Below are 19,000 nucleotides of genomic sequence, written 5' to 3'. Positions count from 1 at the left end.
ATTTATATTCAAATGCTCTGAATAAAACATGTTTTAGCATCTTTTGGAGGGTAAAATGTTTATTTTGGAAAAAAGTCAACAATAAAACAAGAAAAAGAAACCCAGAGACTTAAAAAGACTATTGTCACAGTCCAATAAGTCTGACAGAGAAAGAGAAAAAAAAAGGCTATTTAAATTTCTAAAAAACTAACACAATTTAACACAGAAAAGTACAGAAGTACAGAATACTGTACTAAGAAGTGCTAATCTATCAGGTGTCTCCTACATGCCAACCACAATGCTCTACTGAGCCCTCATTAGTCCTCAAACCTGGGACAGGTTCTCACTTATCCCCCCTGTACAAAGGTCAGGGCCCAGAGTTCCGCACACAGCCAGTAACTGGTGGAGGCCCACGGCCCAGCGTGCTCACGTCCCCACACCTTACTTGTCATTCACTAAATTCAAAACTCAAATTCAGCATGTGCTGCTAAATATACTAGAAATAAAGTGATAATCTATAATGATCAGATTGCTTCTAAGTATTAAAAGCAAAATTTCTTATAATGTGGAAATGATAGCACATATCTAAAAATACAATGATAAACAGAAAATTGTTTTATACTTATTAAAACATAAAAAAGATATATGCAGATATCAGTTTAAACTTTTTTACTTTGATATAATACAAACCCAGTTCCGAAATAGGTGATTTATCATATACATTAAAAGCATTAATGAAAAAACTATACTCCTATAACTAGGAATGATTCCCATTTTTTTAAATTGAAGTATAGTTGATTAACAATATTTTGTTACTGGTGTACAGCAAAGTGATTCAGTTATATATATATTTTTTCCTATTCTTTTCCTTTATTACAAGATATTGAATATTATAAGATATTGAATATAGTTCCCTGTGCTATAAATTGAGTCTTTGTTTCACATTTTATATATAATTGTATGCTATCTGTTAATCCCATACTCCTAATTTATCCCTCCCCCGCTTTCCCTTTGGTAACCATAAGTTTGTTTTCCGTGTCTGTGAGTCTGCTTTATAAATAAATTCATTTGTATTATTTTTTAGATTCCACATATAAGCGATATCATATAATGTTTGTCTTTCTCTTGTCTTACTTCACTTACTATGATATTCTCTAGGTCCATCCATGTTGCTGTAAATGGCAATATTTCATGCTTTTTTATGGCTGAGTAATATTCCACTGTGTGTGTGTGTGTGTGTGTGTGTGTGTGTGTGTGTGTGTGTGTGTGTGTGTGTGTAGCATACATATTCTTTATTCATTCATCTGCTGGATGCTTAGGTTGCTTCCATGTCTTGGCTACTGTACACACTCCTGCTATGAACACTGGGTGCATGAAGGAGTGATTCACTTTATTAATTTAACTCAATGTTAAGGGACAGCTAGTGCATCAACAGAACTATTTCTGATCCCTGGCTCAAGATAAGGGCAGAGTCTAGGGGTCCCAGTTTCAATCTATCCCTATGCTGGAACCATAGAAAGCAAATATTCACATGTCAAAAAATCTTTATAAATTTAATGATGTCACATGAGACAGATTAGCCTAACAAAGAACTGGCTGCTTATTTTGAGACTGTAATTCATTCTAAGAACAATCTGTAATTATTTGTCCCTAAAATCCATCAAAGTTATTTAAATGTTATGTGGTCTATCTGTGCAATGCATTCACCCTAATTTGCTCCACATACCTACAACCTATACTTTCTCTGTAATGTCATCTGACAGTTCACCTTTCTTGCTGACAGAAGTTAATTCAAGGCATTCTGCACTATGCCATCAACACAGACCGACCATTAATAAACATTTATGTAAACTGTATATTAATCATATTTAAGGACTGTTAAGTGCAAGACTGAGGGCTAGCATGGTTGGTCTCCTGAATAGAGTTCTAATCTCCAAGCTCACGCATGCAACAGTGGATTCTCTTCAGTATTCCCTTCGAAACCAACAAAGATCAGTCCAACTGAGGTACCTTGAGAATCTTAAGTGTGACATACCTAAAATCAAAGTACAGCAGATCCCTATTAAAGAAACAGACAAATGACACAGCAATCTTGCAGTTACCCACCTACCTGGTTATAGTATATGTTGCTGCCTAAAGATATTTAAAGCTTTCAAAAGTGATTCTTTTACTTACCAGTGAACTGATATTAGAATGCACATAGGACTCCCCTGGTGGTGCAGTGGTTAGGAATCTTCCTGCCAATGCAGGGGACACGGGTTCGAGCCCTGGTCCGGGAAGATCCCACATGCCACGGAGCAACTAAGGCTGTGCACCACAACTACTAAGCCCGCACACCTAGAGCCCGTGCTCTGCAACGAGAAACCACCACAATGAGAAGCCCGCAGTCCGCAACGAAGAGTAGCCCCCGCTCGCCGCAACTAGAGAAAGCCCATGAGTAGCAATGAAGACCCAACACAGACAGAAAAAAAAAAAAAAAAAGAATTCATATATGAAATGGGAACTTTGAAAGTTACATGACAGTACCATTCTACTTTAGAAATGAGCATTAGGAAATCAACAAGCGCTCATCTGCACTAATGCTAAATTATGTTTAGTTGATCCCTATTTCTCGTGTTCCCAAGGAACCAACCACACAGACAGCCACATATGTCCTTGACCAATTCTGAACAGAGGAAAAATACACTTCTAAACACTGGTGATTCAAAGAATTCAGAGCTCAAATAAAGTAACAGTGAGAAAAGATAATCATGCAGGTGTCAAGCAATGTTTTTGCTATTTAGATCGTAAAGATAGTACCCATCTCTTGGCTTATTTACGGTTACAGTAAATCAGTATAAAAACATAATTTTGAAAGCATTCTGGAGATCTAAAATGAACTAGAAGAGGAAGATGTTAAAAGAGGAATAAATGTTGTCTGCGTTTTAAAAATACTAAATGCATCAAAACTTCCAGTGATGAATGACTAAACGTAATTTCTTCCTGATACAGGAATGATACCTGATACCTACCTTTTGACAGAAAAGATTAAACTTTTTCTTCACATTCAATTTACATTTTCTTTAACACTAGTTCCGAACACAGTATTAAAAAGAAATCTTGGTGAAAAGAAAATCTATCACAGTGGCTATACCACTAAAAGATGACGCAGAATAAAAAAAAATAACATTTACTGTTTATTTCACAAAGAAAATTAAGTGGCCCAACACATCTTTGATCATCATCTGTGTCCTTTCTGACAAGAGAACATATAAAATAATGGCAAGCTAGATCATGAGTCTAGCTCAGGGTCAAGTTTTTCTACTTTAATGACCATCTCTGGAGCTAAAGCAGCAGTGCCAGCTTGCTGGTTCTCTGCTTCCGACTCAGACAATACTTCTTCCTTTATTTTTACAGGCTTATTACTGGCTTCCTCCTCTTCATCCGAAGACTCATCAAGCTCCCATTCATCATCTATGTCCATTTCAAATACTCTCACATGACGGAGATTCGAGCTTAACTAAAGAAAAGGCCAAATAAAGAACTTTTAAAATGGCTTAACTAATACATTATATATAAAAAATTAGAAATCAGAAATCTGAAAAAAGTGGTTTTATAGGAAAGTTATTTTCCCATCAATTTACAACAAAATCACTAAACTCAGCTTTCATTTTGTATAAAAGGATCTCCACATACAATTTCAAGATTACTAAAATCTAAAATTGTTATTAATTACTTAGTAAGCTTTCTCAGAACAAGAGAACTAGATAGCTAAGGCCACTACATGCTCATCATAATCAATAAAAGCTTGACATCACTAAATGTTTGCACCGAGAGGACTTACAGATCCTGTTGCTAATCTGTTACTCTTTGAAACAATTTAATACTTACCACACAGGACACTTTGCGAAAACCATTCCCAGCAACATACTGTGCTTTCATACTTTCCAGTAATCTCCAGTGCTTTTCAAAGTGCATGGTACGGGTGGGAATAGCACTGCGCTGCTCATCTAGCCTAGAGACGGGAGAAAACCAACCCAGGAGTGAAATGGGGCTGTTCTCCCTGGTTTACTAGGGGTGGTATCAGGGTTTGATTTCTACCAGTATTCCCATTTCCAATATAATTCTACCAGCTACTGTATAAAAAAGCTGTGATACTATATTCTATGAGAAAACCGCATTTCCAAATAGGCAGAATACCTTTTTAAGGCAGAAACCTTAGTAAGGTTTTTGATTCACTTTCAAGGTAAGCAAATGGACTCATTTTAAAAATTAGATATCTGCCTATCTAAATCTCAACCTAAAGCCATCTCTTTCAACTGACCTTGAACCTCTATGTGGCTACTGAGGTCCTAATTCTGAAAGGAAAATACTGAAGGCAAATCTAAAATAATTCTACTATAAACTGGGGTTCATGCTGTCCTTGCAAACAGAAGTTCCACTCTCCACACCAAATAATTCCCCACCTTGTTCCAGCAAATAATTCTTGACAGAAGAGCTGTTGAAGCCAGTATTTTTTCAATAAAAAAAAAGAAGCATTTCTGCTCAGCTGACTTTATTTATCTATCATACCTAAAGAACCAGAATGTACAATATACATTAAAAAAACATTTAACTGTTCTATCAGAAAGACAATCTTACTAATGTAAGTTACCTTGTAGAGTAAGACCCAGTGAACTGATATTCTGCAGAATCTTCACTGTTATACACTAAAGACAACGGCAACTGGACCAAGAGTCTATCTCTTCCTTCACGTCCTACAGTGTCTTTAAGAACTACTGTGACAGTTTCATCATCATAAAACTGTGCATCTAAACAACTGTAGGTGCTAGAATTAAAATAAGTTTTGTTATATCAAAGATGTTATCATGACTGAGAAAATACTGTATATATAACATTATACTGGTACCAAGCAGAAAACTGACAATGAAAATATCAAGTGACATTCTATACAGTAACATTTAAAATATACCATTAGTTTACACTAAAGTCACAGTTACCTGTTGTACTGATTATTCACAAATATAACTAGGCCCTGAAAATAGATAATCATGAAAAAAGAAAAACCTGTGAACTTGGTTCACAGCTCCAGAAAACTCTTGACATCAGTGGTCAGGCCTTAAGCCTGTAGAGATTCCATGAATGACACCATGTATATACATGTGTGTGTGTGTGTGTGTGTGTGTGTATACATATATACAATAAACAGAGTTTACTAGAATGAAAAGTAAAAATAAGATTTACACATGAAAAGACACAACTTCAAAGACATTATCATAAAGAACTTCGTTTATGTAAGGAAAAGAGTAAGAAAAAGCTTGGTTTAGGATTAGTGTCAGTTCTTTCTCTTGCAAAAGCCTCAGGATGACATCAAGTATTGTTACCCTTTGTGCCCTAAGAAAATCCCACCCCAGTGAAAAGGATACCACCTCACACCTCTGCTGGTCATAAGAAGACCTTCAGCCATCTGCCCCCTGGACCCACATTACTTTCTTAGTTGACAAAGAGCTCAGAAGTATTAATTGTAGGAAAGCACACTATAAAAATTCCTGCAGGCCAGTAAGGTTCCTTTCACTGTAAGTCAAATCATCCTCTAAGTATAAAATACATAACCAACCCAGCCCCCTAAGTTGCAAATGACGAAGGCCTTCTAAGAATATCATCACTGTAACTGAGCCTAACCATATTCCTATAACTGTATTTATTATATATACATCCCACTCAAACAAGATTCTTTACCTTCTTCGCACTTTTTCAGTTGTGGCATATGTGAAGCTCCCAAATTTAATAGCAATTAGTCCGTTACTTACAGATCTTCAAGAAAGAAAGGGGGTGGGGGAAGAGACTTTGTAGAACAAGTTGGATAGGCAATAATCTATATATGCTTGAAAGAACATGATTGTTAGTACATTTACCTAATCACCAAACCCCAGACCAAAATACTATTACACTCACTCTAGAATACTGATAACTGATATAAACCCCTGATAGATAAAACTAACATCAAAATTACAACTCAGTTTAAAATCTTATAGTCACCAAAGTAGCAAGATTCCTTATACAATAAGGATGTTTGGGACAACCAAATTATTTCTCTCGGGCTACATCTTGGTTTCAAAAAATTTCCCTCAGGTTTAGATTTAAAATCATTTAAGATCCTAGTGACATCCTGAATATGATTTATTTTTCAGAACTTTTATCTGCATTCTCAAAAGAAGTCTCTATATGCAACTTCTTGTTTAATGAAAGGCATACTTAACCTGAGTTAAAAATCCTTTCTATAAGGAAGCCAAAATATAATTTTGAACTTCCACAAGTTGATGAGATATAATCCTGACTATTCTGTTGTTATATTTTTCCTAACCCAAAAATATCCTACACGTAACAGCTATATACCAATACAAAATTAAATAATCTAGAATTAGAAGGGATCACATAGCTTCCTAATTTGGCATTACCACCTTAAAAATGTGAAAACGAAGACCAGAACAGTTAAGTTAGCAAGCCTAAAGTCATAAGGCAGCTTAACTAAAATCCGAAATGTAGGGAAGGGAAGTGGTATGTTTTATGATTAAAAATAATAAAATCTTATCTCCTTGGTTCAAACTTCAGATTAATACTTACTGGGAAATATCAGTATGTCTCCTTAAGATGCACATTTTATAAAGCGAATCTTCTAAAATAGTAAAAAGAAGATAATGCAGATTTGAGGTTTTATTATTCCACCTAAGGAAAAAAATTAATGTCAAAACATGATTATTTAGCTACCAATGCAGAGAACCAAACTGTATTATTCACATGAGATAGGGGAGAGACACTTACAGAAAAGGGAATTTGAACAATCTACGTGTGGAGTCCTCACTAAAACAAAAGAAAAAAAAGAAGTAAGAAAAATTTTAATTGGCTGCTGAATTATATCACCCAAAAAGGTAAACAGAATTACCTTCTAGCATCTCTATATAATGGAATACATATTGCTTGACTCATCGATTTTCCAATTACATCCTGAATAAGATTTAAAAATATAATTAAAGCACATACATACACAAAAATAAATACTCCACAGAAAGTGACTGCTCGTCACTGTTTAAGTCTAGTGCAAAATCATCTATATCACCAACTTTCATGCAAGAAACTTTAATGACAGTCATGGCAGTAAGGAAGAGACAAAGTTCTGAGCTGAAAAGAACCCTGGAGATAAGTGATGGCAGGTTAGAAACCACCTCTTCTAGTCCCATAGCATCAATCATCCATCATTCATTCAGTAGTTAACAGACACATCAGCTCTGTAACTAAGACCATTTATAATAAGTCTGTTCTGGGCACAAGTAAAATACTAAAGGACGTCAACACGTTCAATAACCATGTATTTATTTTTTAATTTATGTAAGAGAGCAACAATAAGAGGAAATATCAGAGTGAACCATATGAGACTGCCATTTTTGTTAGTCAAAAATAGCTGAATACCAGCATTTTGATATGGTTCATCTTAATAACTACGACCGTTTACATAAGCGAGCCGCATATCGCAGATGTTCTTGCTCCTACACAAAAACATGCATTTCTTTCAAACTTACTGCTGGCTTTTGCAAGCAATGATCAATAACGTTCTCCATCCGCCTTTTCACAAAATGCAATGATTTTCGAGGATAATAAGGAAACAGCAGAGGACTTTCTGGTTTGAAACAAAAACAAAAAATAAAAAGCTATAACAAACCAGATAACTAGGAGAAACTAATCTACTGCTAGAGCCAGCCCACACAGCTTATGTGATGGTGGAATTCTCCCTGGCCACTTCATTATACCTTGGCACGACCTCACTAAAAATGACCGTGGCCTTCTGCCTTGCATCATCCCCTGCTGCCAGTCCTTGCAGCTTAATTATTCTATATTTTATTTTTTCCCACCAAAATCCAAGAGTATGCTTCTGCTGGCTATAAGAAGAAAGGGATGATTGGGAAACCATTAAGACATATAATGAAATAAATTCATTTTTCTCTCTTCTTTGCCACAATGGTATAACAACAGTGCTTGTTTTGGAAGAGTGTGCTAGTGAAAACAAAAACAGGAGACAAGAAACTGGTGCTATGAAAATAAGCTCTTTACTTTTGAAAAGACTACTTTATCAGTAGAAAGTAATATATAATTTTTCATTTAGTGACACCAAGTATGCTAGGTTCTTTTTATACCTGTTATTTCTATTGTTTACAACAGCTGTATATATTAAGCACCATACTCTTTATTTTACTGATTAAAAAAAGAAAAAAAATGAGGCTTAGGAGGTGTAGGCAATTGCCCAGCGTGAGAATGACTAGGAAGCTAGACTCTGAATCAAACCCAGGTCCAACTCCCAAGCCCACCCTCTTCCACTGTGCTCTGTAGGCCTCCCTCACAGCACCTCACATCCCAGCTATGCTGGATAAAAGGAGCTTTAATCGTGTTAACATTTTAAGCTCCCAACAGGTGACAGATGCTGTGGTATCATAGAGAGATATTTGGTCTTTGTCCCCAGTTCCTGGCCCAGAGCTCCTTAATGAGTTTTTTTTTTTTTTTTTTTTTTTTTTGTGGTACGCGGGCCTCTCACTGTTGTGGCCTCTCCCGTTGCGGAGCACAGGCTCCGGACGCGCAGGCTCAGCAGCCATGGCTCACGGGCCCAGCCGCTCCGCGGCATGTGGGATCTTCCCGGACCGGGGCACGAACCCGTGTCCCCTGCATTGGCAGGCGGACTCTCAACCACTGCGCCACCAGGGAAGCCCTCCTTAATGAGTTTTAATGAGGCCCTTAGATAGCTTCAGGATGGGGGCTGGTCTCCATAAAGACCAAGCCTTGATTAGAAGCTTGGAACTTTCAGCCCCTTCCCTTGACCTGTGGGTAGGGGAGAGAAGCTAGCGTAGAGTCCCGTCACCAATGGCCCCTAACCCCTACATAATGAAAACTCCATAACGCCCCTAAACGACAGAGCAGAGGGCCTCTGGGTCGATGCTTAAGGTGCTGGGAGGGCAGTGCGCCTGGAGAGGGGATGGAAGCTCCATGCCCCTCCCCATATCTTGCCCCATGCATCTCTTCCATTTGGCTATTCCAGAGTTGAATCCTTTATAATAAACTGGTAGATGTAAGTTAAGTGTTTCTGAGTTTTGTTAGCCATTTTAGCAAATTATTAAAACTGAAGCATGGGAAGCCCCAACTTTGTAGCCAAGTGGAACAGAAATGTGGGTAACCTGGGGACCCAGTACTTGTGACTGAACTCTGAAGTGGGGGCAGTCTTGTGGGACTAAGCCCTAACCCTGTGGAGTCTGGTGGTAAATCTGCAGAGTTAGCGTCAGAATCGAACTGTAGGACACCCAGGTGGTGTCAGAATTGGTCTCAGGAGGGAAAAAAGCCTCTCATTTTGGTGTCAGGTGTTTTGAGGAAAAACAGCTCAGATGCATACTGCCTGCTTATATGCTATGTGCCGGGCACTATCCTAAGTGCTTCATCTAGATTAATTTGTTTCATCTTCCCAACAGCTTTTTGAGGGAGGCGCTCTGACCACCCTTACTTTACAGAAGAGAAAACTGGGGCACAAGGAGATCAGGCAACGTGCCCTCAGCCCCACACCAGAGAGTGGCAGAGAAGGACTTCAGCCCAGGCAGCCCGGCTTCCAGCACACCGACCTCTACCCCCTTAACAACACCAACTCTATCACATCCCCGGGAAGCTATGTGCGCTAAGCATTTAGCACTTGATTTTTGCAAAGTGCTAGGAAGAAGTTTCATTAAAGGTTTCTTAATAGCTCCATAATGACAGTCGGTATTACTTCATACTAGACTAAGAAATTGGGAGATTAATGAGCTTGTCCAAAGTCACACACTAGCAAACTCTTAAGCATTTAACAGATGGAGTTAATCTGAAGTTAAACATGAGACCTGTAACTAAGATTACACCTTTCTATTCAGCCATAGAAGATGTGGGGAGAAAAAAGGGTAGAACCTGTTTATAGCCCGAAGTCCCCAGGATGGATATTAGCCCAACAGTGACAGGGTCCAGGTGCCACCCCTGCTAGTACACTGCCATCAGCCCTCCCCAGGCATCCTTCCTTACTCCTTGGACATCCTGATTAAATACGGTAAATGAGCTGAGTCAGCGGTACTTTTATTTATTCCCTCTATTCAATAGCTAACTTACGTCAATACATCTCTCTCAATTGATCTTAAGACTCTCAAACAATGTAAAATATGCCCTGCTCTGAAAAAGAATTTGGGCTTGTAGGGTTAAATCAAAACAGCAGTAAGCAAAGTTCTGGGCCTGAGATTTCTCTGCCTCCCCCCACTCACTCCCTCATTCAGATACACAGCAATCACACAGAGCAGAGGTCACTACTAAGTCCAGTTGAAAACTCAGGCTCTCAAGTTAGCAGAATCCTAGCTCTATCGCTTACCACCTTGTATCATCTTGGGGCCTTCTCTAACCTTCAGTTTCCTCACTAGTAAAATGAAGATAACAAGTACCTACCTCATAGGTCCTTGTGAAGATTAAAGGAGGTAATATATGTATGTGGCTATTACCCCAAGGAGCTAAGAAATAGCTAAACTGTGGTCAGATTATTCTTTGAGAAAGCAAAGAAACAGATGCTTTAAAAATCTTTTCATCTAAAATGGAGACGTTTCGACATATTCAATGGTTGCTATTTTGTGTTGTATTCCCAGTAATGTCGGCTAAATAAAGTTTTACCAAATCAACATCCTAGAGAATGAAAGGCATAACAAAAAAAAAAAACAACCTCAGAAGAATACAGTGACACATCATTATAGGAGTTAAAAGCATTACATGCTCTTAAAAGCTAATAAATTGGAACTGGCAAAATAGGCTTCTCTGACTGATGGGCTCTACAGTTTTCTTCCCAATATCCTATTTTTTAATACATATTTTTTATAACGGACAATACTTAAGCAATCTTACTACATCACAGTTAATATCAGTGTTTTTGAACATGGTAATGCCATATACTGTTATTATTTTACTGTTTCTATAATCAAATAAAATGGACACAAAAGATAAATCTAAAGAACTTAGATAAGTATTCAGCAAGTACACTTGCTGATGTACTGGTCTCAAATAAATATAAACATGGCCAAAATCCATGTTGGTTCATGAAATACCTTTAAGGTGGCTGCTGTTTTGAAGAAAGTCATACCACTGGTTCCCTTCTGTGTTAGGGGGTGACACAAGATCATCATCTTCGTCTTTCAAGTACTAGAAGTACAGAATTAGAAATTTAAGTTTTGTAAACCAAAGCATTAGGCTCTGAAATTGTTTATATTTAACATTATTCTGCTTATTTTGTTTTACTGCCAAGTCCTCTGAAAGTGCATTATTCTGTGAGATGACCAAAATTTGCTAAATGCCAAGCAACTGAACTGCAAACATTAGAATGCTGTAGATTTAGAGACTATAAATTGAGTTTAAATTTCATGTTCTATTTTCAGGAAGCACATTTTAAACTTACATATGTAAGTTTATAAATTAATTTGAAAAGTATCAACTGTCAGTCTAATCTATGGCAGTAGTTCTCAAAGTGTGATCCATGCAGCTCTGAGAGTCTTCAAGATGCTTTCAGAGATCCATGAGGTCATTACTATTTTTATAATAGTATCAAGATATTATTTGCCCTTTTCACTGTAATGACATCTGCCCTGATAGTCAAAAGCACAGGTGGAGAAAACTGCTGGCACCGTCACCAAGAATCAAAGTAGTGGCCCCAAACCATACTAGCAGTCACTATATTCCTTTTTGCCACATAACAGTTTCACTAATCTCTAATGAGGCTATTAAAATGATTAAATTAAATCTCAACAAAATCTTTGTAATATTCTGAGTGACAGAATTGGGAAGTATAAATAAAGCACTTTTGCTGCCTACCAAAGTATGACAGTTATCACGAGGGAAAGCATTTATGAAAATGTACTTGTGAGTCAGGCCAGGCACTTCTTTGTTATTAATGGAATTCCATTTTCACTCAAAAGAACAACTGGCAGACAAACTATGATTATTCATTCTTGGGTATCTGGCAGATATGTTCTTGAAAATAAAGTGATCCTGTCACTTTAAGCAAAACAACTGACAGGGGCTTCCCTGGTGGCACAGTGGTTGCGGGTCCGACTGCCGATGCAGGGGACACGGGTTCGTGCCCCGGTCCAGGAAGATCCCACATGCTGTGGAGCGGCTGGGCCCGTGAGCCATGGCCGCTGAGCCTGTGCGTCCAGAGCCTGTGCTCCGCAACGGGAGAGGCCACAACAGTGAGAGGCCCGCGTACCACACACACAAAAAAACCACAAAAACAACAACAAAAAAAACCTGACGGTATTTATTATCAATGATAAAATTTAAACATTTAAGCAAAAATTAAAATTTTTGAAAAACATGTATCTGCCACTATGTGCTTGACAACCTCACAGTAGTTAAACGTTGTCTGATGAGATTGGTAATGACATTAACAAAATCTGACTTTTGGATACTTTATGAAGAAAGGTGTCAGCATATGGAAGATCGTTGTAATTCAGCGAATCAGTATTTTCCAAATGACCAATACATGATATGGCAAAATCACATGCACAGCGTAAAAGATCCATCCAAAGTGCAAGGTAGATGAATGAATTTTAATGAATCAGAAAATGAAAAGTCCACTGATGCAATTTAGAGTCCATACTGAAACTAACCTAAGATACTACCACTTGTCAGGATCTGGTGTAGTATCAAAGAATATTCACAGTTATCTAAAAAGCTATTAAAATACTTTACCCTTTCCAACTACACACCTGCGTGAAACCAGGCTTTCTTAACCAAGACAACACATTACAATAGATCGGATGCAGAAGCAGATATGGGAACATAGCTGCCTTGTCTTAAGCCAGACATCAAGGAGATTTGCAAACATATAAAACAATGCCATTCTTCACTTAATTTTGTTTTGTGAAGTATAGTTACTTTTCGTTAAAAATATTTATATTAATGTGTAACGGTAAGTGGGTTCTTTTTTAATTAATTAAGAGATAATTCTTTATTCTGTTTAATTTCGAATACCTAATAATATCTACTATTGATAGATAGAGTACACATAAAAGCTCTCCAGAGTCTTCAATAATTTTAAGAATGTAAAAGGGTTCTGAGACGAAAAAGTTTAAAGCTACTCTTTGGTGATTTTACTCAAAGGGCATGGTTACTATATAATTTGGCATTATATTACTTTCAAAAAGTTTTGTATGATAAAGACTAACACTGCTAAAGTTTTAAAAATAAAAAAATTAGTAACTAGATTCAATCCAGAGCCCATACCTGACCAACTTTTTCGACGTTAAAATATTTTCCTTTTCGATTATAAAGATCTGGAGCCTAGAAAGAATAAATATAGTTTAATTCTTAAGTCAACTCAGTGAGGAAAAAAAATCTTATATATTTAAACCAAAAACTCTATCGTTTAAGAAAGCTGTTGGTGGCAGTTACTCTTTTATATGTAGTAACACACACATACAAACAAAAGTTCAATTTATATGCTTTACATTTAATAAATAAGTACTGCCATTAATTAGCTCAATAGTCTAAAAAACATACATAATTGCTTAGAACTTCAATTAAATTGGATTAAATTTGATTACTTCCTACCATTATCCCCATTTATTGTGATTATTTTTTAAGAAGCACTATAGAAATACCAATTTCCTACCTCATTGAAATGTTCAGTAAGAAATTCAGCAACAAATGTGATGTCTTTTTGAGTCATCTATCAAAACCAAAAGGAACGAAAAGAAAACAGATTAAGATAAGAGAAAGCTTGCCAATAAAATTCTATGTAATAATAAATGTAACTTTTCTACTATCTACTAAAAGTTATGGGACAAATAAGCAAAGTTTCTTCAAAGAAAATGTCAACAGAAATTCAGGAGATTATGCAACTCTGAAAGTATGAAATCCTAGGGCTCTGAGAAGCATGTAATTAAATATTTTAAACCCATCTTCCAATCAGCGACGCCAATAGCTATAGAACTCTTTATGGCCTAAGGCTGTTTATTATTTTATGCTTTATGCTAAGACTACGTGTGTAGAGTCCCTCCTTTGGGAGTAGGGGACTGTCAGTCCAGATAAATAACCTCAATGTGAGTTAAGGGCTGCAACCCAAGAGCGCTTCAGTGTTGGCCCTCTGCTTCTTTCAATGACCCTGCCTTCTCCCTATCCCGGTTCTTCAGCCCTCAAAAAATTACACATTGAGGGCTCTCCCAAGAAGTAACATATTATATTTCCCCAAATAAAGCTAAGAGTGATATCAGAGAAACAGCTAAGGTGAATGTCTCTGGTTTGCAAGGCCAGTCATCCACAGCACAAAAGATCTACTTTGTATAAAAGCTGTGATCTTACTCATCTGGGCCACCAAGGCTAATCTTTTTTTTTTTTTTTGCGGTACGCGGGCCTCTCACTGTTGTGGCCTCTCCCGTTGCGAAGCACAGGCTCCGGACGCGCAGGCTCAGCGGCCTTGGCTCATAGGCCCAGCCGCTCCGCAGCATGTGGGATCTTCCCAGACCAGGGCACGAACCCGTGTCCTCTGCACCGGCAGGCGGACTCTCAACCACTGCGCCACCAGGGAAGCCCAAGGCTAATCTTAATGCTCTCCATTTTTTCAGACTCAAGATTACCTAATCTATCTGAATCAGGCAGTCTGGGCAGGGGTGAGGATGAGCGAGCTGCAGGAACTAAGTGGGAATTTTGCCTTATTCTGTAAGATTTTTCTAGAAGAAGGTTCCATTGCTACTTGTCACAATCCTTAGAGTCAGAAAGAAACTGGTGTTTGCCAGACCTCAACATAGGTACTAATACCTAAGTACTAGCTTTCCAAGGAAAATAAAAATGCATTTAACATTTTAGGAAGTTAAAGTAAGGAATCCAAACACCCTATGTTATATAGATTACAAAATCTTATACAAACATGAAAACAATAAACTTAGACAGCCATAATAAAGGTGTTCTGTGAGATTAAAAAAAATATCAAACACACAAATTAAAAAAAAAAAGGCTTACTAGGATCTGTCTTGTGTCTACAGCCTAACATCTTGTTAACTAATAACTGCATAAGACTACCAAGATGACCAGCAAAGCTGAGCTCAACCAGGGCAATATTAATATATTAGGAGACGGGCGGAGTCAAGATGGCATACTAGGAGGACGGAGAATTTCTGTCTCTGCACAACTAGGGCACCTACCAGGCACAGTGGGGGGCCATGGACACCTAAGGGGATGAGAGGAACCCCCAGCGACCGGGTAGAACATGGGGCGTGGGGGTAGCGATGGGGGAGAAGTGGAGGCAGGACGGGACTGGCGCCCCTGAAGGGCAGCTGGGGGAGGGGAAGGGATCCCACGCCCGAAGGGGGTAATTGTGGGACCACTGAGAGGGCAGAGGAACAAAAGGGAGTGTGGCCGGGTTTCCCCTGCTCACCGAGGCCCCCTCCAGCCACGGGTCCTGAGGGAGTAGGAGGGAGGGAAGGAGGAGCAAAAATAAAGGCCAGACCTATGGGACCGGCACCCCTGAGGGGTGGCTGGGGGAGGGGAGGAGTTCCTACAGCCAGAGGCCCTCGCATAGTCAGGGGTCCAGCGGGGATGAGGGAGACTGTTGGTGGGGGGGGCGTGGAGGAATGTAAGGGAATGTGGCCAGTGCTTTCCCTGTCCACTTAGGTACCGGGGAGGCTCTGGGGCTCTCGGGCCTAATCCTCTGCCCTCAGAGCCTCCCTCCTGCCGTGCAGAACACAAGCCCCGCCCCTACATCCCCACCCAGGGCCCCACCTCCACACTCGGAGACACCCTCTGAGAACCCCTCCAACTGCACTGGGTCTAAACCCCACCCACACTCCCCCACCCAGGGCCCCGCCTCCACACTCCGGAACTCCACAGCTGGAAAGCCCTCCTTTGGAGATGCTGCCTCTCCCCTTAAGGTGCAGGTCCTAAGCAGAGGCCCCGCCCCATGCTAAAACACCACCCCTAACCCCACCTAGGCTCCACCCCACCTTAAACCCCACCCCTAAGTTCCATCCCCACCTAAACTCTGCCCCCATAGCCAAGGCTTTTTTTTTTTTTCTTCTCTTTTCCTCTTTTAGACTGAGGTTCTGTTTTACCTTTTTGATTCATTTATATTTTATTTTTTCCTAATAAATCTTTTACTTTTCTAATTTTATATTATTCTTTATACTTTGTTATTGTTCTCCTTTTGGCTTGTTCCCTCCCCCCCTTTTTTTCTGTTGTGGTTTTATTTTACCTTGTTGCAGTTGTTTCAATTATACTTTTATTTTTCCTAATATATTTTTTATCTTTCTAATTTTATTTTGCTTTTTATTCCTTGTTATTATATTGCTCCTTGTTTTATTTTTGATTTTTTTTGTCACGCCACATGGCTTGTGGGATCTTGGTTCCCGGGCCAGAGGCTGGGCCTGAGCTCCTGCGGTGGGAGCTCCGAGTCCAAACTGCTAGACCAACAGAACCTCAGACCCCAGGGAATATTAGTTGGAGTGAGGTCTCCCAGAGGTCCTCATCTCAGCACCAAGAGCTGGCTCTATCCAACTGCCTGCAAACTCTAGTGCTGGAGGACTCAGGCCAAACATCCAGTAAGACACAAATACAGCCCACCCATCAAAAAAAAAAAAAAAAGAAACGACAAAAAAATGTTACAAACAAGCAAGGTAAACACCTACAAGACCAAATAAATGAAGATGAAATAGGCAACCTACCTGAAAAAGAATTCAGAGCAATGAGAGTAAAGATAATCCAAAATCTCAGAAACAGAAAGGAAAAAATAAAACAAACATTCAACATGGATCCAGAAGAACTAAACAGCAAACAAACAGTGATGAACAACACAATAAATGAAATTAAAAGTACTCAAGAAGGAATCAATAATAGAATAACTGAGGCAAAAGAACGAATAAGTGAGCTGAAAGACAAAATGGTGGAAATAACTGCCAGGGAGCAGAATAAAGAAAAAAGAATGAAAAGAACTGAGGACAGTCTCAGAGACCTCGGGGACAACATTAAACGCACCAACATTTGAATCATAGGGGTCCCAGAAGAAGAAGAGAAAAGAAAGGGTGTGAGAAAATATTAGAAAAGATCATAGTCGAAAACTTCCCTATGTGGGAAAGGAAATAGTCAATCAAGTCCAGGAACTGCAGAGAGTCCCATACAGGATAAACCCAAAGAGAAACATGCCAAGACACATGTTAATCAAACTATCAAAAATTAAATACAAAGAAAAAATATTAGAAGCAGCAAGGGAAAAGCAACAAATAACATACAAGGGAATGCCCACAAGGTTAACAGCTGATTTTTCAGCAGAAACTCTGCAAGCCCTAAGGGAGTGGCAGGGCATATTTAAAGTGATGAAAAGGGAAAAACCTACAAACAAGATTACTTTACCCAGCAAGGATCTCATTCAGATTCAATGGAGAAATCAAAAGCTTTACAGACAAGCAAAAGCTAAGAGAATTCAGCACCACCAAACCAGCTTCACAGCAAATGCTAAAGGAACTTCTCTAAGCAAGAAACACAAGAGAAAAAAAAAACCCACAAAAAAATCCTCAAATCAATTCAGAAAATGGTAATAGGAACGTACATATCGATAATCACCTTGAATCTAAATGGATTAAATGCTCCAACCAAAAGACACAGACTGACTGAATGGATACAAGACTCTGATATATGCTGTCTACAAGAGACCCACTTCAGACCTAGGGACACATACAGACTGAAAGTGAGGGGATGGAAAACGGTATTCCATACAAATGGAAATCACAAGAAAGGTGGAGCAGCAATACTCATATCAGAAAAAATAGACTTTAAAATAAAGACTGTTACAAGAGATAAGGAATGGCACTACATAATGATCAGGGATCAGTCCAAGAAGAAAACATAACAATTATAAATATTTCTGCATCCAACAGAGGAGCACCTCAACACATAAGGTAAATGACAACAGCCATAAAAGCAGAAATCGACAGTAACACAATAATAATTGGGGACTTTAACACCCCACTTACACCAATAGACAGATCATCCAGACAGAAAATAAATAAGGAAACACAAGCTTTAAATAAAACAACAGACCAGACAGACTTATCTGATATTTTTAGGACATTCCACCAGAAAGCAGAAGAGTACACTTTCTTCTCAAGTACACACAGAACGTTCTCCAGAACAGATCACATTTTGGGTCACAAATCAAACCTTGGAAAAGTTAAGAAAACTGAAATCGTATCAAGCATCTTTTCCAACCACAACGCTATGAGATTAGAAATCAACTACAGTAAAAAAAACAGTAAAAAATACACAAATACTTGGAGGCTAAACAGTGTGCTGCTAAATAACCAAGAGATCACTGAAGAAACCAAAGAAGAAATCAAAAAATACCTAGAAACAAATAACAATGAAAACACGATGAGCCAGAAACTAGGGGACGCAGCAAAAGCAGTTCTAAGAGGGAAGTTCATAGCTATTCAAGCTCACCTCAAGAAACAAGAAAAATCTCAAATAAACAATCTAACCTTACACCTAAAGCAACTAGAAAAAGAACAAAGAAAACCCAAAATTAGTAGAAGGAAAGAAATCATAAATCAGAGCAGATATAAATGAAATAGAAACAAAGAAAACAATAGCAAAGATCAATAAAACTAAAAGAATACTCTTTGAGAAGATAAACAAAATTGATAAACTGTTAGCCAGACTCACCAAGAAAAAAATGGAGAAGACGCAAACCAATAAAATTAGAAATGAAAACGGAGAGATTACAACTGACACGGCAGAAATACGAAAGATCGTAAGAGACTACTACAAGCAACTATATGCCAATAAAACAGACAACCTGAAAGAAATGGACAAATTCTTGGAAAAGTACAACCTTCCAAGATTGAACCAGGGAGAATTAGAAAATATAAACAGACCAATCACGGGTAATGAAATTGAAACTGCAATTGAAAATCTTCCAACCAACAAAAGTCCAGGACCAGATGGCTTCACAGGTGAATTCTATCAAACA

General features: G+C 38.4%; 1 protein-coding gene across 1 annotated transcript in view; it reads right to left on the bottom strand.

Annotated features, from left to right (window-relative positions):
* Positions 1-3,134: 3,134 nt before the first annotated feature.
* ANAPC4 (anaphase promoting complex subunit 4) overlaps positions 3,135-19,000 on the bottom strand; it is a 41,499-nt gene continuing 25,633 nt past the window's right edge. Inside the window, exons 18-28 of the mRNA XM_032633100.1 lie at positions 13,658-13,714; positions 13,270-13,326; positions 11,097-11,190; positions 7,536-7,633; positions 6,902-6,963; positions 6,781-6,819; positions 6,583-6,684; positions 5,698-5,772; positions 4,613-4,786; positions 3,850-3,973; positions 3,135-3,478 (exon numbers count right to left, since the gene is read on the bottom strand). Coding sequence (XP_032488991.1) covers positions 3,251-3,478; positions 3,850-3,973; positions 4,613-4,786; positions 5,698-5,772; positions 6,583-6,684; positions 6,781-6,819; positions 6,902-6,963; positions 7,536-7,633; positions 11,097-11,190; positions 13,270-13,326; positions 13,658-13,714 — 1,110 coding nt within the window. The 3' untranslated portion in view covers positions 3,135-3,250. The remainder of the gene's footprint in view (positions 3,479-3,849; positions 3,974-4,612; positions 4,787-5,697; positions 5,773-6,582; positions 6,685-6,780; positions 6,820-6,901; positions 6,964-7,535; positions 7,634-11,096; positions 11,191-13,269; positions 13,327-13,657; positions 13,715-19,000) is intronic.

Source organism: Phocoena sinus, chromosome 5, assembly GCF_008692025.1.
Source record: "Phocoena sinus isolate mPhoSin1 chromosome 5, mPhoSin1.pri, whole genome shotgun sequence".
NCBI lineage: Eukaryota > Metazoa > Chordata > Mammalia > Artiodactyla > Phocoenidae > Phocoena > Phocoena sinus.
This window is presented reverse-complemented; position numbering and strand designations above follow the sequence as displayed.